This window comes from Actinia tenebrosa, unplaced genomic scaffold, assembly GCF_029948245.1.
Source record: "Actinia tenebrosa isolate PJP-AT-01 unplaced genomic scaffold, QUT_ActTen_1.0 PGA_scaffold2__45_contigs__length_23673736, whole genome shotgun sequence".
Classification (NCBI taxonomy): domain Eukaryota; kingdom Metazoa; phylum Cnidaria; class Anthozoa; order Actiniaria; family Actiniidae; genus Actinia; species Actinia tenebrosa.
In genome coordinates, this window is record NW_028292579.1 from 9,516,210 (window position 1) to 9,538,462 (window position 22,253).

Consider the following 22,253-nt stretch of genomic DNA (forward strand, 5'->3'; position numbering starts at 1 on the left):
TTTGTCCAGCCGTTTTGCTTCTATAAAGGATGTTACTAATGAAGTACTGTATCTATTTACACTGTCTGTACATCACACTTCGGCCACCTTCGTCTTTCTCAGGCGCTTGAAAACGGGAGCCGAAGTGAGTCGGCTGTATTCGCAGGCTAAGCAATGATTTGAAGCTTATAAACGAAATTTCCCTTCTAAAATAATTAACAGTTACTTGCAATCTTTCCTTCAATCTTTTCTGTTTGAATATCTAGTTTAGGAGATAACTTGTTGGAAATGAAGACGAAACTCAAATTTTGTAGATCATGTACTGGTCTTTACCAGATTCCCTCATTTTTTTCGTGAATTTGATTCTTTAAACGTGCTGCTGATTTTTATATAACGTTATCTCCGCCATATTGAATAAGTTTGAAAAAAGATTTTTTAAATTCCTTTTGTGTCACTCAAAATATTTTAATTTTTTGTCATTCAAAATGGTGGGCATGTTTTTTCTCTCATTTGATTCGCTTGCGAGTGATTTGACTAAGGAATACTGCATTATTTTATCTCCAAAACCATCATAACCTGAAGGTATGCAAGCTATGTGGAAAAATAACAGTTCTTATCAATAAAATGAAAAAGTCACGAAACATTCCGATATTGACTGAAAATTGATTTTCATGAATGTGTAGTTCACGCTATGACTTACAAACATTAATTGACCTTCGTCGAGGAGCGACTATTAAAGCCCAGGCTTACTCCTCGAGCAATACTCAAACGAAAGTGATGTGTTTGAAGTCACGTGCACAAAAGGGCGCGCTTTCATTGGTCGTGTTAGACATAAAACATTTACGATACGAGGGTACTTATACACAATTATTTGGTTTAATGTTATTCTATACGTGCTCGTTTTCTAGCTATAGCGTCTTCTACTGCTTTCAGTTCTCTTAAAAGCTCTTCGCGTCGCGAGGTATTTGATGCATGGCTTGACTTTGCGTCAGGCGTTTCGATTGAGTCGCGCTGCGACTGTTTGATCGGTATGTTTTCGGGAAGTGTTCGTTTAGTATTCGCCGCAGCACTGTCTGCGGATCTTTTGAGAGGTCTGGATTCCATTCTCTTATCGTCCGCTCTTTTTGACGTAGATTCTTCAATATTGCGCTTATTTGATTGCGTTTCCACGTGTCTTGGAGTGAGTACACTATCAGCGGCTCGTTTGATTGGTTTACTAGCAGCTTGGGAGGAAGTGACGTCATCTTTTGGACTGGAATGCCGCTGAGATGACTCAGGTTCTCGAGCCCATCGCTTTTTCTCGGGATCTTTAGAGTTTGTGCCACTACTACTACTGCTTGCTTCTGCTTGCCTGGGGGGAGAGTGTTGGGGCTGCCTCGACGAGGATGATTGGGTACTAGACGGCGCCTTTCCTGCAGACTAAAGACAAACAAAACATTGTTAAAATGACCATAACTTTGCTTTCATGAAGACATCTCTACTTTTTTGGCAGTAGCAACTCGAAGGAAGTTTGCTTAAAGCTTGGCTGTAAAAATAGCAATTTATTTTCCGTCAATAGCAAAGGGAGTGATTCAGTGCTCTTGTTTCGGATTCATTGGGCAACTGGTAAGAGAAGAGCCTCAAAATAAAGACCCTTAGACTGATTTTCGAAAACAATGACCAAGATGAAATAGAGACGACCAAAATCACTCAAGAATAAAGGCTGGTTTGTAAGTGCGCCGTCGCCATCCAAACAAGAGGACCGCAACTTCATCCCTGTACTCTCACACACTTGTTTCCACTTCTCTTCAAACTTGTACTTTATACTATATTGATAAGCGGTTCGATCAACAGCAACTTACAATATTTTTGATATCGCCCAATCCGGCATTAGCCCATTCATCCGTAAGCATGGATTAGAACTCACGCACAACAGAATGGACTACATTGACGATGCGGCGGCCATTTTGAATCGCAAGGCATTATGGGTCGCCCAGGGGGCAAAACAAAACAAATATGCTGAAATGACGATCTCACGATATTTGAGAAAATTCTTTAGTTGTGGAATACGTCATTACTGTAACAAAGGTTTGTGTATTTGCCCCCTGGATGCCCATAATGCCTTGCGTTTCAAGATGGCTGCCGCATCGTCGAAGTAGTCCATTGCTTTTCAATAAAAATAATTCGCTGTTGTACATCATGCTATACCTTATTAAGTGTGAGTTTAATGTCTTTATGTCCCGTATATCGAACACTACCACTGCCCATCCATACTGACTGTGACTGCTTCCGTCTCTCGGCTGACCACGAGTCATTACTTGGTATATTTGAACTCCTACTTTTAGCCTGTGCAGTGTTACTGCTACCATCGCTGCTGGTTCTACCATTGTCGCTGTGTGAACCGCGACGGTAGTGATCACGCGAGGACATGGGTCTACCGCTCAATGTGTTATCTGCATTATGACTGTGATCAACAGGAAACATGGATAGTGTTAATTTTAGAAATTGCACCTGACGCTATGTGTGCACGTATCATAAATTCGCCCATTGCTGCTCAATGTGGTATCTACATTATGACTGTGATCAACAGGAAACATGGATAGTGTTAATTTTAGAAATTGACCTAACGCTATGTGTGCAAGTATCATAAATTCACCCATTTCAAAAGGCTTGTATTTGCCTTTGGAAAGGCGCGACGTAAAATGTTACACTAATGAGAAAGAGGGGAGGGAGGTGGGAATGGGAAATGAGAGATGAAGGGAGGCGAGATGAGAAAAGACGAGGCAGGGCAGGGAAGGGCAAAACAGGTACGCGTAACAAAATAGTGCAGCACAAATATTATTATTGTCATGACCATCTCACCTTTGTTGAGAAGCTTCTTCCAAAGCTCTTCTTTGATCCGCATCCTAAAAAAACATCGTGAAGTATATATGGCGTCAAAAAGCATTTACAAAATGGTTCGGTATAAACAAGAAAACTGGAAAATCTTAAACTCATATGAATATATACCTATTTCAAAAAACGTTGTTGGCGACGGTCTGAAATCTGAAATTTGAGACCGAGTAGCAAGCTGCAAATTGTAATCTATTCCCAGCCCAACATCATAGTTTTCTCTTAGACTGGAATGTGTGCCATTCCTTCGAGTTAGAAATCTCATTTTTCGTATTTTACCTTGAAAACATAAAAGTACAAAAATTCTTTTTTGTCTAAAATTGACATTTCAGATCTCCGACCGACAACGTTGTTTGAATTAGGTGTACAGTATCTAGCCGCATACCCGTCTGCCTGGTGGGGTTCTTGATCGACGTCTTCTATCGCGATCTCGATCTCGTTCTTTCCTAGGACTAACGCTACCACCTCGACTAAAAAAATAAGAGAATTGTCATATTAAAAAACCACGAAAAATAATGGCCCTTCCTCTGATGTAACAATTTTCGCCTCCTTTGACTAGAGTTACGTAGCTCAGCACATGGCATTCCATTTGCGCGTGCACTTCAAAAAATGTTGTTTTTCGACAATGAAATCCAACCAAAAGGTGAAGGCAGATGGTACGATCCCGAGTGTGCTATTGAGAACGACTGTTAGAAATTTGCCCTTCTTTTTTTTTCCATTCATAAACAAATTCATAAAGGATACTTTGTTCCTACACACATACATACATACATACATAATCTTTATTTAAACACGGATGTCTCATCATACAAAATGCTCTTCCTAAGAGCCGTGTTAAAAAATCATTTGCGCATGCTACATACCCATAAGGGTCGTGCCATGAACCTCTATTCCTTCTATCCCATCCCATCACATGTGACTGTCTGTACTTGTGTTCCACGTCATAACGGTCTTTCCTGTATCTACTACCACTACGATCAGTTGGTGCCCCGGCTGATCCCCGAGGGACCCGTGTTGAAGGAGAGCGTGGAGGTGGTGGAGGGGATGGTGGGTGTGGAGATGGAGATGGAGATACGATGGGAGAGTGAGGTCGGTCTGAGTCGGATTCTGAGTCGGAATGCGATTCAGAGCCAGAACCTGATGGTGACAAGGTTTGATTCCTACTGGAAGCTTTGTTGCTGTCCGTCTTGGAGGGCTGAAAATGGAATTGATGAAATTAATCGTTTTACAATTGCTTCAATTCAATTTAAAACAAATTAAATTAAAATGCTACTATGACGAAAATCGCTCAAACTTGGATTCAGCTGAAACTTCCTAAGAATACTCTTTAAAGGTCCAATAATCACTGTATGAATTGTTTTCTCGATATTCAGGACGAAAGTGATATTTTTACGATTATTTTTTGGAGTCTGTGACGTCATACACTCAACATCGAACATTGCTACATATATTTCTTTGTAGTTTATTTCTGCTGAATCCAAGTTTGAGCGATTTTCGTCATAGTAGCACTTTAAATAAGGTTATGAATATGCTCAGATAAAATGGCGGGAAACAGAGAACGCGTGCTCTTTGCAAATTTGGGAATTCGGATAACCAATTTGCGCATGCTCATTAAATTAGCGGGAAAATACTGGAGTTAGAAGGAGTCTTTCTCACGCGGCATTCGTGTTGACTGAAACAACATTTTTTTTCAACAGAGTTAAAACAACAGTCTTCGTCGTATTGTAGCTCTTTACGCGGACAAAAACAATGGGGATGTCCATCTCGTGGGAATAAACATGGCTGCCGCTAAGAGAGCTGGTATATTTATACGAGAAAAGATTATATCCTTACGTATCGATCTTTCCTGGAGCTACCACGGCTAGATGTACTCGATCGATCGCTCTGTGATGAAGGTGTTTCTGAGCGTGACATCGACCTGGATGACGTGCCTGATGGCGTTTGTGACGGACTGCGACTAGGAGATCTGCTGACAGACCGTGACGACGAGCGTGACTCTGATCCCGTAGACGACGGAGTGCGCGACCTAGATCTTGAAGAGCGTGACGAAGCAGATGACGATGACGAAGATCTACTTCTACTGCGTGAAGAGTATGATGACGTAGTTGAACGTCTGCGTGGAGAGCGTCGTTTGGGTGACGTGGTCCGTTGCCATGGATCGTGCCAATCATCGTTAGCCAATCGATTATTGGAGATACTTAAAAAACCCTTACCCTTCGACTTCTCCCCTTCTCCGGTCTCTTCTTGATTCAACTCGTTTTCGCTGTCCTTCGAGACCTTTTTCTTTAGCTTTTCTTTAGAATTTGGCTCGACATCTTTAGTGCTCGATACAGAAGGTTCTTTTGATCGCCTTTCAGTCGATGAAATATCTTTATCTTTTCTTTCTTTCTTCAGTTCGTCAGTCTTGGATTTCCTGGGGCGATCTTTGTCTAGTCTCTTGCCAATATCCTGTTCTTTGTCACTAGTTTTTGAGCTGTCTTTCTCATCCCGGCGACGATCGTATTTGCTTCTGAGATAAAAAGACAACATTAAACATCAATAGCTTGATTATATTATTTGACAAGCTAGTCGAGGTTAGGACTAAGCAATCTGATTGGTTTTCTAAGCGGCTGCAGCCCTGCAATCCGCGTCCATAATGCGCACTGTTTACTTTTCATTTTTGTGATAAAAACGGTTCGATTGACATGTCATTGTCTTGTGTGGTATGACAAGTAATACCTTTCTGGCGACGAAGACGGCGATCGTCTTGATCTTCTCTTTTTCTTGTCTCTATCCTATGACAGACAACAATGTTTAAATTAATACAAACTAGTTGAATCGTCTCAATAATGGTTATCCAACATACATTTCATTCATTTCCCATATATTCCATCCGTCGATGTCTCGTATTTTCTCGCTTCCATTCATTCATCCCATTTATACATTCATCCATCCCTCCCATTCAATAATCAATCCTTCCTATTTATTTACCCAAACCTCCCATTCATTCATCCATCCATTTATTCCTCCCATTCATCCCTCCCGTTCATTCATCCATCCATTTATTCCTCCCATTCATACCTCCCATTCATTCAATCATCCCTCCCATTCATTTATTCATCCCTTCCATTCATTCATCCATCCCTCACATTCATTCATTCATCTCTCCCATTCATCCAATCATCCCTCCCATTCATCCATCCCATTTCATCCATCCCATTTATTCATCCATCCCCCAGATTCATTCTTCCCTTCCACTCATTCAATCATAACTCCCATTTATTCAATCATCCCTTCCATTCATTCATCCATCCATCCCATTTATTCATCCATCCCATTCATCCATCCATCCATTCATTCATTCATCCCTCCCTTTCCTTCGTTTACTCACATTATAATACCGTGAAGATTCTTTACTATCTCTCCATCTGGATGACCTAGGTCCTCGACCATCATCATCTTTTTTGCTTCGATCTCTAGTTTCTTGTTTCTTGGCCTGGTTTTCCTTGTTGCCTTCTTCATCCTCGGCATCAACGCTGATGCTTAGCAACATACGCTTCTGTTCAAAGTCTGTGTCCTCCTTTTTGCGAAGTAAGGCAGCTTTCTTGTTCTGGGAATATGATACGGAAAAAAGTTGGTTATTGTTATAAAGATGGTGGTGAAAATCCTTTTATTAGAGTGGGTCGAAACAGTTTGTCACACACATTACCACTACACTCAATATTATACACTTATTTCAATAAAGTTAGTCACCAAAAACCTAGAAAGCTAAGATCACTATGCATCATGGGAAACTTTTCATATCAAGGAAGCATATATATACAAAGCTTTTTTAATACAAACTGCAGCTCGTAATGCTCAGAAGAGGTGAGACTGTAACCGGTAAAAGATTGGCAAGTCCATGAACAGTTATCAAGCGGTTGAACATGTAAAATGAATCTACCCATAATCCTTGTCGGCCTCAGCTTTATAGCTTTTCGGGTGACTAACTTTATTGAAAGAAGTGTATGCACACAACTCTTACAGTGAAGATACTCGAACCATGAACACTTGACTTAATTCAGATTTTTCTTTTCTGAGCTTTTTACTGCTTCAAACACTCTAAAAAAGTAGGATTGAACTCAAATATGCTATGTGATGAAAAGACCATGATGGTGCAAAGCCTCTATAAACTACCATGCACATCTATCTGTATTAGATTAGCCTTCTGTGCAGAAGTCCTTAGGGTGTTGCTCAGGTTAGTTAATCGATAACCTGGTTCTAAAACTGACCTCTTTAGCAAGTCTTATGCCTCTCTCCCATGCAGTCTCTTTTTCTTGGTTAACAGCTTTTACATCCGCAGTAGCTTCAGGCTGTCCCAACAGATCATCTTCATCCTGATAGACATCAAATAATACTTTTTAATATCTTAACGTTAGTGAAAACTGAATCATTGTTATTGGTTTACATCTGGGCTCAGTTGCTAAGAAAAATAGTTCAAAATCGACCGTCAGTGACCTCAGACACTTGTTTTAAGGAGCAGGCATAGGTTGGTTGGTTAGTGTGCTGCCTGCTAAGCAAGAGGTCCATAGTTTGATCCTCAGTGACCTCACACACACTTGTTTCAAGGAGCAAGTGTGGCTTGGTTAGTTAGAGTGCTGCCTGCTAAGCAAGTGGTCCATAGTTTGATCCTCAGTGACCTCACACACTTGTTTTAAGGACCAAGTGTGACTTGGTTGGTTAGTGTGCTGCCTGTTAAAGTGCACATGAACCCTTCGACAATACTTTCAGTACTGATTCTACACGAAGTAAATAGTTGAATGGTAAAATATTTCTTGATTTGAGTGATGCGTTCCTAAGTTATGAAGGTTTATACTTCCAATATGCTAATGAGCGTGACGTCTATTAAGGCTTAATCAAATATACAAAATCGAACTGGTTCATAGAAACAGTATTTAAAAAGCATCATTATTTTACTCATGGTTTACATGAAAGCTATTTACAATTTTTATTTTCAAAATGGCCAGCATTTAGTATTACTAGTTACAACAAAAACACTCAAATACCTTACCTGACGTCATCATCATTAACATATTGGAAGTATAAACCTTCATAACTTAAAGACGCATCACTCAAATCAAGAAATATTTTACCAATCAACTATTTACTTTATGCAGAACCAGTACTGAATGTATTGTCAAAGGGTTCATTTGCACTTTAAGCAAGAGGTCCATAGCTTGATCCTCAGTGACCTCACACACTTGTTTTAAGGAGCCAATGCTTAGTGCGCTACCTACTAAGTAGTCCATTGCTGTGCTCCTTACATGATAATACCTACCTCAGGTAGAAGATCAGCAGTAGCTACTTGTAATCCAGGAGTGGGAGCAGCATCAGAGATCAATGGAAAGGGAGGAGGTGGTGGCCTGACGTAAGGCACAGGGTATTGACCAGGATGGGGTAACATTTGATATGCACCTAGAAATGGAATATATATATTAGATTAATGATGGTCTTGCACGTAGGAGACAACTGCCACTATTTAGCAAACGTTTCACCAATTCAGATTTTTTTCACTGAAAAATTTAGTCTCAGTTGCAATTGAAAATTCAAAACAGTTATTTCTTTACGTCAGTTTTAACTTTTATTTATCATTATTTAGGGAAGCATGGGTGGCGTAGCAGTGAAAGCGCTCGCCTCTCATCTATGTGACCCAGGTTCGATTCCCACTGGGCTCGGTGTTGTATATGAGTAGAGTTGTTTGTTGGTTCTCTCCTGTGCTTCGAGGATTTTTCTCCAGGTTCTCTGGCTTTCCTCCCTCACCAAAAATCAACTCCTAAATTCCAATTCTATCACGGATCGAGGGACCACAGGTTTGTTAGCCAATGGCTATTAAGTGCTACCCTCATAAAAACAACTGACTGCCCATTAAATTATATGTGTAAATACCTTTATCATTAACACCAGGATGAAGAAACCTACAAGATACACCCCAAGTACAGCTGCCTATACACAAGAAAATAGTAATAATCATGATTAATAAACTGTCATTGACACTGGCACATCCATTAAATACAGCTGGGTTGCACACTAATTGTTGTTCTTTCTATAGCACTCTCTTTTTGTAATTCTTTACTATCAATTCACCATTTTCCATACATCAGTTCACTGGTCAAACAGCAGAAGCATTCAGTCGGAGGTTACAAGGTTCAACTTTAAATAATCCTTTGAAAGTACCTCGGCGCCTCTCTTGAGCACTTGACCAGTGAACCAATGTATGGAAAAAGTAGAATAGACTTCACTCCTGGTAAATCCGTGTTTTGACTGGGAGAAGTGGGGGGGGTACAATTGACATTTGGAAGCTTTGAGGATATTGTAGGTTGTACATGTATATGTTTCTTGATTACTGGTTTTGTATAAAAATATTCATGGAATAATAAATAGTCAATAGAACACTTTGTTTTGACTTAACAGTCCCTAGTCTCCCCCCCAGTCAACTCTAAAACCTTATGTGATTGACAGTAAGCAATTTAAATACACTTGATTTCAGTGGTCTCTTTCAGGGGTATGTATTTTTGAGGAAACTATACACAGAATAACAAAAACGTCCTGTGTGAAATGTAGCTAAAGAAAACAGGTGACAAACACAACACAAACTTTCAATACATTTATGCAGAATTACTGGCATTTTAACAAAAGTGCTGTAAAGGCCGGTTTAGACGGTACAATTTTCACCTACAACTATCATATACAACACGCTCGCTCCATCCTACAACTCGAGTCATAGCGTGTAAATCAAGCCTACAACTGCCCTACAACAGACACGAGTGTGTTTTATACGATATTCGTAGGCGAAAATCGTACCATCTAAACTGGCCTTAAAGCAATCAACCAGCATACTTCTCCTATACTTTTTTATGGACACTTTAACATTATGTGGGGTGGTTATTGACAAAACGTTTTGAGCTTACAGCAATAAATGCTGACTAATTATCAAAATGATTTACCTGAGACAAAGTATCTACAAAGCTTCCTAGGCACTCTGGATCCTAGGATGATTATAAAACAAAATATTACATTGTACATTAAACAAAAATTAATAACACAGGCTGCACATACACATCACTTGTGGATTCCCTGTCAACTGAACAGAGATAGTGACGTGGCAATGACATCACTGCATAACTGAGGTGTTATGAAGCCAGAAGAATAAAAAGAATAAAAACATGCCCGACAATGCAATAAAAATATATAACTAATTCATTATTGAAGAAAATAGAAAACACATGTGTGCTGTGTGCAGTTATAAAGCACGCAGGGGGTTGGCAGGACACAAGAGAAGTGTTAGGAGAAGCATGACGTGTATCGGAGTGCTTCTCGACACTTCTCAAGTGTTCTGCCAATCCCCAAGTGCTTTATAACTGCACACAGCACAGCAAGCAAGTTTTTAAATTCTTTTATAAAATACAAATTATAGGAATGACAAAATTGAAAGTGCACGCGTGGTGTGTGCTCTCATAAAGCACGCGCATCAAACCAATCAGAACACGAGATTTATAACAGTCATTTTATAATGTGTTATTGTTATTAAGCACTTTTTAGCAATGCTATTTTTTCATTTGGTGGTCTGGAAATCCATAACTTCAAGGCGATGAGTGACACCTCAGTTTTTTTCTCAGATCAGCTGGTGATACATGCTCTTTGGGGAGTAGCAATATTTATAGCCATTTTTCTTTTTACATATGACACAAGCATGTTAGAGCACGAATCCTTAATGTGTGACCAGATTATTCTATGCATTTCATGTAAACTTGGTGTTAAATTTTGCCTAAATACATAGAGATAACTGATATCAATTTTACTCACAAGTTGCCATATAAAGTCGCGAACAAGCGAGTCCACAAGCAAGTGTGCCATATGATATAGAAAACAAGTGAATAAAAAAGATATCAGGCTCTTAACATGTAATAATTTGTTTATTACACATTTAGTTTAGATACAATAATAAAACTCACAGTTTCAGTTTACCACGAAGTGATATCATATCACTTTACTGATATTGTTTTTATTCACTGCTTTATCACAATGATATCAAAGCTAACTGTGTTATAAAGTACAACACTGACCTTGATTGGATGAGTAAGGATCAGCATCCCTCACTTCACCTTCCTCCAAGTCATCCTAGAATAACAATCAGTTATCATGATCATACATTCAAAGAAACGTTTGTGAGGATTTATAGGGAACAATAGACCCTTGCAGCACGTTGGAATGCAGCTCAATTTGGAGGACAATAGGTTCACAATTCTCAGGAGATTTAGATTATTTTGTTTTGTCCTCCAAATTGAGCTGTTTTGACAGTCACATGCAAGTGGGGTATCCAGTGAAGTTGCCTGTGAGTTCAATATAACAGAGTCTGAGAGTAATGGTGTTGCATCTTATTGGCCCTCCATCTCCCATCGAAAATTTTTGTTTTGCTAAGTTACATGTAAACATGATAAGGTGACACCATTGCAACACCAAGAAAAACCCAAAAAAGTAGCCAGCAGTTAACTTCCAAGCAATGGCTGGAGCTCCAGCAGCCACCTACCCATTCTGAAAACCCTGTGTCTAGAAAAATACTTAAACATAGAAATAAAAAAGTACTAAAATAGTTTATGTTATGAAATTTATTACTAACTTCATTTATTTCCCCTTCTTCTATATTCTTCTTCTTCTTAAGATCATCCTAAAAAATCAAACAAAATATTAAATAAAGGAAAAGGTTTGAACCCATTTTGGTTATCATGTGACCAGCACAACCCGAATTCAACTGGATGAATTTATAACCGTGGAATACTGCAAAATGCACAACAGCTTTCTTCCATTCTGATTGGCTGTATTTCCAGTGGATTGTGCTGAAAGGTCATATAAGGATAATATACATCATCATCATTTTTTAATTATTATTCCATTCAAGAGATTACATATTGAGAAAATTTTAATTTCATGTAAAATATCTTTTTCAAGGATAGTAGGCAGCTCAAAAGAGAAACCAAAGATACCAACCTTTTCATCTTGGTCTGACAAGATCTCTCCTTCTTCTCCATCACTGTTGACTTCACCATCTTCTAGTTCACCCTCCTCACCATCACTTTCTTGTTCTTTGTTTGGTGTCTTTTTTGGTGTTTCTTGTTTGTTGTCAGAAGCTTCTAATATTTCACCTTCATCTTCTTCGTAATCCAACTCTCCTTCCTGGAAGCATAAGGAGTACATGTATGAATCCTATAACCATTATCGTGAAAGTGTGACCCACAAAAAAATTACAGTGCGACATGTCTAACAGTGGCCACCCAACTTTTTCTTTACTGTTGAATCTGAAGACTTTCCACAAAATTGTCCAGTGTTAGCCAGCAAAGGGAAACTAAGATAGGTATCACCTATCACCTAATGGCTATTCCTAGCCATTGAAGTTTTTGTCGTGAAGTGTGCGGAATAATTTTAAATATTTGTGATTTGCATCTTGTGCAAGTTCACGTGCAAATGCACAAATTCTAGCTGTCTGATCGGCTAACTAGTAAAAAATAGGTGTGGTAGCCAAGGTTATGCACGTCGTACTGTAATGTGTCCTTTGTTGAAAACAAGAAACAAGAATATGTCCCATTTTTCGTCTTTCCCTATCTCTTCTTACCTCTCCTTCAAGAATTCCATCTTTGCTGTTCTCATTGTTACTAACAGATGTAGATACTAGCGGAGTAGGCTCCTTGTGATTCATCTTGTTATCCCCCTCAAGGCTTATTTCTCCTACTTTTGTCACTATCTCAGTATCTCCTCTGTCAGGTGCTTGGTCCTGTTCATTGTTATTAGATGCCGAGGAATCAACAGCTACTGGAGAACTTTCTCCACTCTGTTTACTCATGATGTTCTAAAACCAACAAACATTACATGATATAAGTTTGTTATATCATTTTATCAATACTCTGAAACAACCTCTGGGCTGATAAAATTCAGGGCACAGCTAACTCACTGATGAAATTGGAATCTAGTATGTTAGCTTTGCCGAGGGATGAAAACTGGAGAACCCAGAGAAAAACCCTTGAATCAAGGGAGAGACCCAGGAACCAATACTCACATGTGATGTCAAGTCTAGGAGTTGGACCAATGACATGACAATAAAGGTGAGAGTCAAGTGCACTTCTGTTACACTACCAATGATTCTTACCAAAGATGAACTTAACCTATATTTAGCAATAAGTCAAAGAGTAGGTTGAACCTGCTTAAAATATTAATATGAAATCTGACTGAAACAAAATAGAAAGTTTGAAAATGGAGGTATAACCATGATTGAACATATCCACTGTGTAGATGCTCTCTGGTTAGGTTCAAAGCCTTCAGGTTGGAAGCTGAAAGCTTCTGTCTTTAAAAATCTTATATAAAGAACATCTATGCAGTTGATAAAATATAAGCGACCTTTAGAAACGACGACGAGTACGAGTTCGAGTACAAGTACGAGTCTTAAAATTGGTCCTGTGCACGTGGTCAACACTCAATTGTAGTCAAAAAGATAGTGCCTCTCTTTAAAAGTTAAACACTCGTACTCGTTGTTGGATCTAAAGGTCTCTATAAACTGTTGCCGAGATGACAAAGTAAAAACACTAGTAAAAATAAGTGTCGAAAAATAAAAAGATTTGAAAAACGAATGGAAACTTAGGCAAATAAATCAGCAAAAGTAATATAACAAAAAAGAAACAAGAAAAATGCCAAAATATGAAATATTAAATATGAAGAAAATGTATCTGAAAATCAGACTTTCTTAATAGTCAATTTAATACAAATAGAATGAAACTATTATAGTTCTTCTTTCAAAGTACTCCTGCCATGATTTTATCTTTTGGGGGGGGGGGGGGGGGGGGGGGAGGGGTGAGAGGGTTGCCTAAAGATGTCTGGGAGACAGTATCTAGTTAAGACTAAACATTACGTATACTAACTTGTAAATTACATTAATTCGACAGATTAAATTAAGATATTATGTCTGTTGAAACATAATCACATTTTATCATGACAATTATTTCATTATTTTTGGAACCAAACGAAATTATAACAAGTTTTATAATGAGGCGCAAGTTTTAATTTGTTCTCAGAATCTAACAGCTGCAATCGAGACGAAGAACCAGACGAAAAACCGACCCAAATAAAAGTATGCACAATTCATAACTTCGGAAAACTTTGTTGCAGTCATAATAGGAAATTAATGTCAAATACCTAATATAAATCTATTATTTTAGGATTCCGTCTTTTGCTATTAATAAGACGGCGTGGTAGCAGACTGTTCAGTTAAGAGTCGTTCGCCGGCGTTTTTGGACGATAAAAAATCAAATAACATCCCAAGATCACTTAACTTACCGTCTATGGCTTAACCAGTAATGTAGCTATCCAGGATTATATTCTTTCCAGCATGGTTTTAAGTTAAGTAGGTTATATGTGAGGGTTTTTAGAGGGAAATTCAGTTCAGTTCACTTCAGCCTTTGCGACAAGAAACATGGCCGACATGCTGAACAAATCCAACACTCTCATTGGTTAATCTATGTCACGTGGTATATGAGACAACGAATTTACGGTCAGTGGAGAACGCATTTGGTGAAAAGTAGCATAGAGTCAAAGTGAAACCAAAATGGCGGCCGCAGTTGGAGAAGATTTTCGTAATCTTTAAAAAGTGTCTCATTTTGGTTTGAAATTTCGTCTTTTTCCACCCTTGAGGATAGGAATCATGATAAGTTGCGCGCGTTTGGCATCAATTGGGTCCGGTATGTCGAGGTATAGCTCTTTATTGCGTCCTGCTTCAACGATTTCTCGTGTCATGTCAAGTCACGTGCAAGGAAGAAAGACTATCATAACAAAAATACAGTCTTCAAATATGTCCCAAGGCATTAATGATCCTAACAACCACAATTGGAACTTAGTTTATGAAGGGCCACTCTCCAAATCAGTCAAATATGTCAAAGGTTTCTCTTTGACTACGGCTGCTGCCTCCATCGCTGGTTCTCCAATCCTGGTCTACTTTGGCAAACAAAGTGTCCCTATTGTCGGCAAACTGGCCATTGCTGGATTGCTCTGTATTATTGGTAACTCAACGACCGTTCTTTTGCATTGGTTCTCTAAAGCTTATGTCCATAAGATGTACTATGATTCAACGCGTCAAGTTTTCTCTGCAGAGACTTCTTCGTTTCTGGGTAGACTACAAAGAACAGATTTTGAGGTGAAGGATATTATCTTCCCTCAGGAAGAGAGTGCATTTTCGACATTCGAAGCAAAGGGAAAGAAATTTTTTCTTCATCAAGAAATGGTTGAAGCGCAACAAGTTTTACATTTCCTTCGTGAAGCACAGATGTAGGGTGGAAAAAATGTTGTGAAGCACATAACAGATGTAAAAAAAAAACTGTTATTGACTCTTGCTTAGGGACCGTTCATTATTTAACTGGGTGAGGGGGCTGGGTGAGAAAAGGAGGGGCCTCAAAATTTTTTCATGTAAAAAAGGAGGGGCCCTGGAATTTGTTAATGGATTTAAGGGAGGGGACTTGAAATTTCAGGTGAAGGTCTAAAGATAGTGAAGGGGGGTCTTGAAAAAGATAACTTTCTTTGTTGGGGGGCCCCTAAAAAGATGGGCGCCTTTTCCAATTTCTCACCAAGCCCCCTCCCCCAGTTAAATAATGAACGGTCCCTTAGGTGCAAGAGGAGGTGAGGCAAATAGAGACACAATGCAAAATGTAACTCCTGAGCACCCCACCCCAGCCTCATACCTCCAATTTTTTTTTTCCAATTTTCTTTACGATCTTACCTAAAACTCCTGGCATGAATAGTCCTCCGTAGGCCAAGTTCACATGTTCGATTTTTAGGTACCAAACTTATTTAGATCAAACTTAATATCTAAAATGGTTGTAATTTTGTACAAAATATGAACAATAAAGAGCTGAAGACATCGAGAAGCTGTGAGTTTTATTAATATGTTTCCGTACGAGATACGACATTCTCAATCCCTCTCGCTAAATTAGCACATATTAAAATTCTAGAACGATAACGAACCTCTATGGCCCGGGGGCTACTCCACCAGGATTTGGGTAGGGGTGTTCTGCTGGGATTCTGAAAGGGTTACTCTGTTTATGACAAAAAAACTCAATTTTGTAGACGCTGTTTATGACAAAAGATATAATTAATTGTACTGAGTTCCTGTTTCAATTATCATGTCATCTCGCGTATCGTTTTTTTGGACGACCATAATAACCAGTTTCGGTCAATACGAAAGGAGAAACCCTGAATATGACAGGAAACTCGGGAAAAAATTGGAACTTGAGTGAAATTGCATACCCTGTTTATGACAAGAAGCTTGAAAAACCATACCCTGTTCAGCGGATCATCCCCATATAGTCCATATATGGGAGTACCCCCCCCCCCCCCCCCCCCCCCCGGCTCTACGGATTAAAAATTGAACCATTTTCCCCCTCGTATAAAATATTTAATTCAAAATTATGTCCTCTGTCATAGGATCCCACATGGACGAGTTCAAGAGCGAATGCCAATTCGAGAGAGAGAAAACACTCACTGCGCAGACGGCTAGCGAGGCCGTTAAGACAAAACATATTTCAACAGAAAAGGACTATATAAAAAGAGTGCGAAATGTATAAACTAATCGATAGTAAAATTAAAAATCTAAGAAGCAAACCGAGCAAGTTAGAGTTACGACTGACTTTTTCTTTAATGATACGTGCTTATTTCGTTTTTTACTTTTTTTATTCTATTTTATCCCATCAGGCACTGGACGTTCACTGGGTTGCCTGTATCATGCACAGAGGCCTCGTGGCAATGTTAGTCAAAAGATAATGGAATGGTTCACAGAAAAGAATGATTTCGTTTAACTTGTCTCAGACGATCTTCTCTCTAAGATGTTCTCTACATGATATTAAAATATTTGCCGGTTCTGCCCTTTTTTAGGCCACAAAATAAACAGTTTTGCGTTAAATGCATGTCACACTACTTGTGAATTTGATCTTGCACCATGACACAACAAGATCAAATATCCCAATGTTCTCTGTCAGAATCAACAAAATAGTGCAATAGTACCCAGAAGTCTTCACGGCACCATCCACTAGTCCTTTGCGGGCATATGATGATCCAAGTGCAGTACTGAATTGTTCTGAGTAAACTTTGCCAGGAAAGATAGGAAAGCATAGGTCTACATTTCGTGGATCGATATTGCTTATATGACTGATAACGTCTGATCAAAGTTATTGATGGGTTGCAAGCATTCCCAAGAGTTAAAAGACAAAAACATGGCGGCCATTGAGGTACCGTTAACAATGGATGCTATAATGAGAAATCTTTTGTTAAATGGTACCAACATGGCCGCGATGTCGTAACGTGCAAACGAAGAATACAGGCTTAAGCAACCGAATAGGAATAAATATTTTTTCACTTAAGATTGCCTTATCGTTGAAGATTTAAATCTATTAAAAATGGATTTAAAAAAAAAAAGAAAAATGTTATTTTGATAAGACGGGATTCGAACCCACCAAAAAAAAATTTTTTTTCAATACGATTCCACTTTGCCATACCCCCGAGACATCCGCAGAGCTGGGGCGTCGTATGGACTTCGGACCTGACGGCGATTAAATCCTTCTGCCCTTGGGTGTACGAATTACGCAAGAAAATGTTCTAGCCGAAGCATCAGGGGAGAGACCAGCCGGCCCCCAGACCATATCGGCTAATCCCTTGCATCTCTGCCACGCACGGAATCGGTTGAATGAAGACTGTTAAAAAGTCTAGTCTATTCGGTGCATTGTTATCACGGCTATTGTTATGCTGATTCACCTGGAAACCGTGGTCCAGTGGATAAATCGTTGTCGTTCAAGATACTGAGTCAAGCCCGTCTGAGGCGGGTTAGCACTTGGATGGGTGACCTAAACATCATACCTACTCACGCTTTTGCTCCTTTTTTTCCGTTTTTCTTTTTTTGATTTTTAAAATAGTAGAATATAGAATAGTGACACTTTCTATTTTTGAGCAACCTATTTCTTTCTACCCAAATCCGTCAAATTGAAATCTAGCTAGCAGAGGAAAATCCTTGGGGGCAAAAAGAAACTGCAGCTCATTTAGTATTTTCAAAGGAGGGCTAAGTGATCGAGAGCCAGTCAATAATTTCAAAACACTAAATGGCCGGCAGTTCCATTAATTTTTACTGAAAAATCCAGCTCAATTCATACGATAACAATAACCAAACTTAAAACTCGAACAAACCTTTTTATGCTTTCTATAATCGTTTATACCGCTAATATTATTAAATTAAATTTTTAAAAAATCTCAAGTAAAATCTGACAAGTAAAAATGGCTTAAAACAAGGTGAAGGCCATCTACTACGGGGAATTGAATTTTAGAAATCACATCGACAGAAGGCGTCACTCTGAAGCGTGTGAAATAGTGCGGAGTATAGCGAGTTTTACAAAGATCGCAACCCTCAAAAGGAAACCAAAGTAAGCTTATGTTTTAGAAATTACATCGACAGAAGGCTGTTTTGTCATCGCCAACTATTCCGGCCATGCGCCGCCCACCAAGTCAGCGGATATCATGTATAAAATAAAAACCACAGGAAGCCCAAGCTCTCTCAGGCCCGGACTTAGAGAAACATAACGTTTTGCTACGGTATTCCTGTGCTTTAATAGGTATCCTATTACACATGATGGCAAACGAGAGCTGAAGATTCAAGCTTTATTTTGATACCAAGCATGCCGTATTTTGCGAATAGTTTTCAAGGTTTTTGCTTCACAAAGTGCTTATTCTTGAAGAAGGATCTCACAAATATTCGTCTCAAATCCAGGGAGCTTTTTGAAAGTAAAAAACGAAAAGTATAAATTCGTTCAATCGACCACAGATTCGACATCAGTAATTTAGAATGTGTGTATTTTAAGGATCGACTCCGGCAAATGAGGTAACTAGTTCTGATTTTGAGAAATCCTGTTCATAATATTTGACTTTTTGTATTTTTCTTGCAATTAACAATATGGCAAGAAGGCTTTTAAAATCTAACTATCGAGACGAAAAGGTTTTTCCAAGCAAATTAAAGTATGTTTAGTAAAAATTAAATGCTTTAATGTTATATATTGTTCTTCTACCCCGGCAAGTGGAAAACTGTTTACACAGAAATTTATAAATCGAAAACTATCTTGACTCTCTATACATTTCTTTGAGTAAAATCTGAACGACACCGCTGTATATATTCTGTTGGCGATGTGCCTTCTATAGTTGCTCTAAGTATCCATCAATAGGAAATTTGACGAGGAAATAAACATGAAGACACAAGTAGAGTGTCGAACAGTATACCGTATATATATTGAACTCCGAAGTTGCGGGTTCCCTGGTCGTTATCATCAAATATGGCCGTGAGGGACTTGACTCAAATCAAAATAACTACGTTCTTGGAGTGTGCACTGGGTTGCCAAATGTGCTGGTATGCTGGAGCTTATTTAACACCTAATCTTTGTTATGTACCACTATTTGGGAAGAGGGGGTACTTTGGAACATTTTAGGTGTATATTTTTTTCCAGGACTTCCGAATACTACTGATGCGGTCTTGTAGACGGAGAGAAACTCCAAAGTGGACTGAGCTGTCATCATAAATTCAACTCAGTAACAATGCACTTATCAAAAGAAACATTTGTTTTGATCCTTATACCCCAGGATTGCTCGCGATTACTAAGATGGAACTAAGAACAACTACACCGGATTGAACTGTCTATCGGCCATGTTTTATTCCTTCTCTCCTACGCATGCGCCATACATTAAGTACTTAATTATTAACTAATACAACAACATTAGCGATTTGTTGGACAACACGGATAAAGCAATGGAAAAGTACTATGCTACCTATATGATTGGATCGAAATAAGAAAATAAGAAAAAAGCTGAAAAACGCAAATCCTCGGCAACAGAACATACTTAAGGAAGAAAAGGGCATGTGTTATATTTAATTCCTTAGGAGGAAATCCTTCAGCTAATGAATACAGCCCTGAAATATATGGCGTCCGACAACTTGATAATATTGATGAGGACACTCTACTAATATTTACATCTCAAACTGACAAATCCTGCCTGAGGGATCTTCTTTCTTCGTAATGTTTTGTTGAGGAAGCCACTTTATGGAGCTTGTTCAGAGCTTTTGTTTTCATCCTTGACATAGCACTAAATATCATGAACATAAAGCTAGAAGAATTATTACAAAGCAAAACAAAAAAGCATAGTCAGTTGTCTTATATACAGTCAATCAATGTTGCATAACTTTGTTACAGTATAGAAAGTTGTGATCATGACTTGTACTGTTTTTAGTTACTGTTTTTTGTACTGTTTTTATTACAAAGGATACTCAGTTTATACATTATATTTCAACACATATGGTTTTGAGGTTGCACCTGTGACAAGTTCTTTATACTGTTCTTTATACAGTAAAAAATATAACAATGATTGTTTATTTTAAATATATTTATATGCATCTTTTCAATTTTATAGTGAACAAAATCCCCAATTGCCTTTGGCCCCCCCCCTCTCCATATTTAAGCAATTAGCTTATAACCCCCCCCCCCTACCCTACACTCCAATTTAACTTTTGAACCCCCCCCCCCCTCCCCATTAATTTTAGAACCCCCCCCCCCTCCCGATAATTATTGCACAGTCCCTTATATACCTGCACAGTCCCTTATATACCAACGTTCAAATGACCCGCTTGTTGTAATACAACTCCACAGGACAAGAGCTTGGGCCGCCTGTGAATGGAGCGGTAAATCAATGTTACACAGTTCCCTGATTCGTTAGCCGCAGACAAAAGGGAATGGAATGTTGTGCTCGGGTAAGCAGCCGTTACTTAGGAGAGTGAGCGTTGCGTGACGACACTAATAGCGGCTGTGTTGGAGACTAGGAGTAACCACGCAAAACTCACTTCGGGGAAAAATACAGTTGTGAGGATCTACATGAAGGTAAAAACAATGATTAGTTTTTAACAGATGGGATCCCTGTGGCCACAAAAACTGCCAGACCAAACTCATTCAACAGACCCTTTCACGGTTTCCAACGCCATATTGCTTGGGTGGCAAGTTTACTTAGAAGCGCCGGGGAATGAGATACGTTCTTCGTTATATTTCCATTCTGAGGTAAATTTTCGAGACCAAACTCTTTCTGTCGATGGAGAATCCTCTGTGCAATGTTTTGTAATGCTTTTGAGCCGATCGAGTCATTCTTGTCGAGGCAATATTTTTTAACGGTCAAATTGAACCAGTATGATCAAGTCGCAAAACTCGCAAAGCCCAAAGCCTTCGTCTCTCTATGCACCAGTGTTATGCTGGCTCCATCGGCTCAAAAACAGCACACAAAACATTGAACAGAGGATTCTCCGTCTACAGAAAAAGTTTGGTCAAGTTTGGAAAAACGTATCGCTCTTTCACCGTCGCTTCTTAGTAAACTTGCCCCCAATCAATATGGCGTCGGAAACCGTGAGAGGGTCTATTCAACTTTTAGACTATCTGTTTCTACTCTAGAAAAGGAAGGCCTTACGAGATCAGTACGAGATGGCACAAGTTCGACCAAAAACCGTCCTATTGTGGACAGCATTAAGAAGCATTTCAACAGCATTCGAGCGCTCTATCATAACGCTTAGCAATGTTAAAGTCATTCATGAACCTTTTGATGACGTTTTCTACCTGGGTCCAGAAAGGCAGAGTAACAGATATGCTTCCAGACCAATCAAAACCGACCAAACCTACAAAGAGGCAGGACGAAAAATAACCAAAGAGTACGAAGGAAAAGAGGTTGTTTTTTCCAAAAATATGGCACATTATGTAGAGAATAAATTTGAGATGTTCTTGGAACCACAATATAAATGTACCCAGCACACTTTTCTTGTTCGTAATCCTGAAGAATCCATTCCAGCCTTGTATCGGGCCTCAAAAGATCCCAAGATCGTGAGCGCAGGATGGAATTATTTTGATCCCGAGGAGGCAGGATTTCGACAGATGTACGAGCTTTATCACTTCATTGTAGAAAATGTTCATCCCAGTCCTGTACTGATTGACGCAGATGATCTTCTGGATCATCCTGACGAAACGATGAAGACGTACTGCGATGCTGTAGGCATAACATATCAGTCACATATGACATCTTGGGAGCCAGGCCCAGTCGCAGAGTACGCCCACTGCGCTGGCCTGTGGCACCAAAATGTTATAAAAAGTTATGGTTTCAATGCTAAGAAGACTAAAGCAGACGACTGTACGATGCCAGATGAAGTCAGGAAAGCTATTACTGATGCTAAGCCGTATTATGAGTTCCTGAAGGCTAAGAAGTTAAAAATCAATATTTACTGATTAACTGATTTAAAGTAACCCTGATGGAGTAAACTGCAGGTCTAAGTAGCAGGTTGCAGGTTAATCATTAAATTT

The 22,253-nt window shown here is 39.0% G+C and overlaps 3 protein-coding genes across 5 annotated transcripts; 2 read left to right on the top strand and 1 right to left on the bottom strand.

The window, feature by feature from the left end:
- Positions 1–423: 423 nt before the first annotated feature.
- Positions 424–14,347, bottom strand: LOC116308470 (uncharacterized). 3 transcript variants are annotated; one of them, XM_089034387.1, is made up of 18 exons: positions 14,188–14,347; positions 12,917–13,022; positions 12,476–12,709; positions 11,854–12,039; positions 11,486–11,533; positions 10,932–10,986; positions 9,813–9,854; positions 8,755–8,811; positions 8,147–8,283; positions 7,101–7,205; positions 6,221–6,439; positions 5,569–5,624; positions 4,684–5,356; positions 3,714–4,045; positions 3,236–3,320; positions 2,821–2,864; positions 2,167–2,422; positions 424–1,398 (listed from the first exon to the last, which is right to left on the bottom strand). In XM_089034387.1, the coding sequence occupies exons 2-18, from the start codon at positions 12,950–12,952 to the stop codon at positions 862–864; spliced, it is 3,102 nt and encodes a 1,033-aa protein (XP_088890513.1). In that variant the 5' UTR covers positions 12,953–13,022; positions 14,188–14,347; the 3' UTR covers positions 424–861. The 3 variants fall into 3 exon arrangements, with proteins under 3 accessions (XP_088890513.1, XP_031574749.2, XP_031574750.2); XM_031718889.2 differs by having other exon boundaries at positions 4,684–5,359; positions 14,188–14,346; XM_031718890.2 differs by lacking the exon at positions 12,917–13,022 and having other exon boundaries at positions 4,684–5,359; positions 14,188–14,346.
- Positions 14,348–14,449: 102 nt separating this feature from the next.
- LOC116308471 (transmembrane protein 70 homolog, mitochondrial-like) lies at positions 14,450–15,767 on the top strand. The gene has a single exon (XM_031718891.2). The coding sequence runs from the start codon at positions 14,552–14,554 to the stop codon at positions 15,173–15,175; it is 624 nt and encodes a 207-aa protein (XP_031574751.1). The 5' UTR covers positions 14,450–14,551; the 3' UTR covers positions 15,176–15,767.
- Positions 15,768–21,386: 5,619 nt separating this feature from the next.
- LOC116308472 (uncharacterized) lies at positions 21,387–22,178 on the top strand. The gene has a single exon (XM_031718893.2). It carries the CDS (start codon positions 21,387–21,389, stop codon positions 22,176–22,178), a length of 792 nt encoding a protein of 263 aa, XP_031574753.2.
- Positions 22,179–22,253: the final 75 nt, after the last annotated feature.

What these genes read in the sequence shown, in the direction of transcription:
- LOC116308471 (XM_031718891.2), top strand. Translation starts at nt 14,552, where the DNA reads ATGATAAGTTGCGCGCGTTTGGCATCAATTGGGTCCGGTATGTCGAGG.
- LOC116308472 (XM_031718893.2), top strand. Translation starts at nt 21,387, where the DNA reads ATGGCACAAGTTCGACCAAAAACCGTCCTATTGTGGACAGCATTAAGA.
- LOC116308470 (XM_031718889.2), bottom strand. Translation starts at nt 12,952, where the DNA reads ATGTCATTGGTCCAACTCCTAGACTTGACATCACAT. An exon ending in AATCTTCACGGTATTATAAT is followed by an intron (nt 5,625 to 6,220) that starts GTGAGTAAACGA and finishes TGTCTGTCATAG; the next exon opens with GATAGAGACAAGAAAAAGAG. An exon ending in TTAAACTCACACTTAATAAG is followed by an intron (nt 1,399 to 2,166) that starts GTATAGCATGAT and finishes GTTTGTCTTTAG; the next exon opens with TCTGCAGGAAAGGCGCCGTC.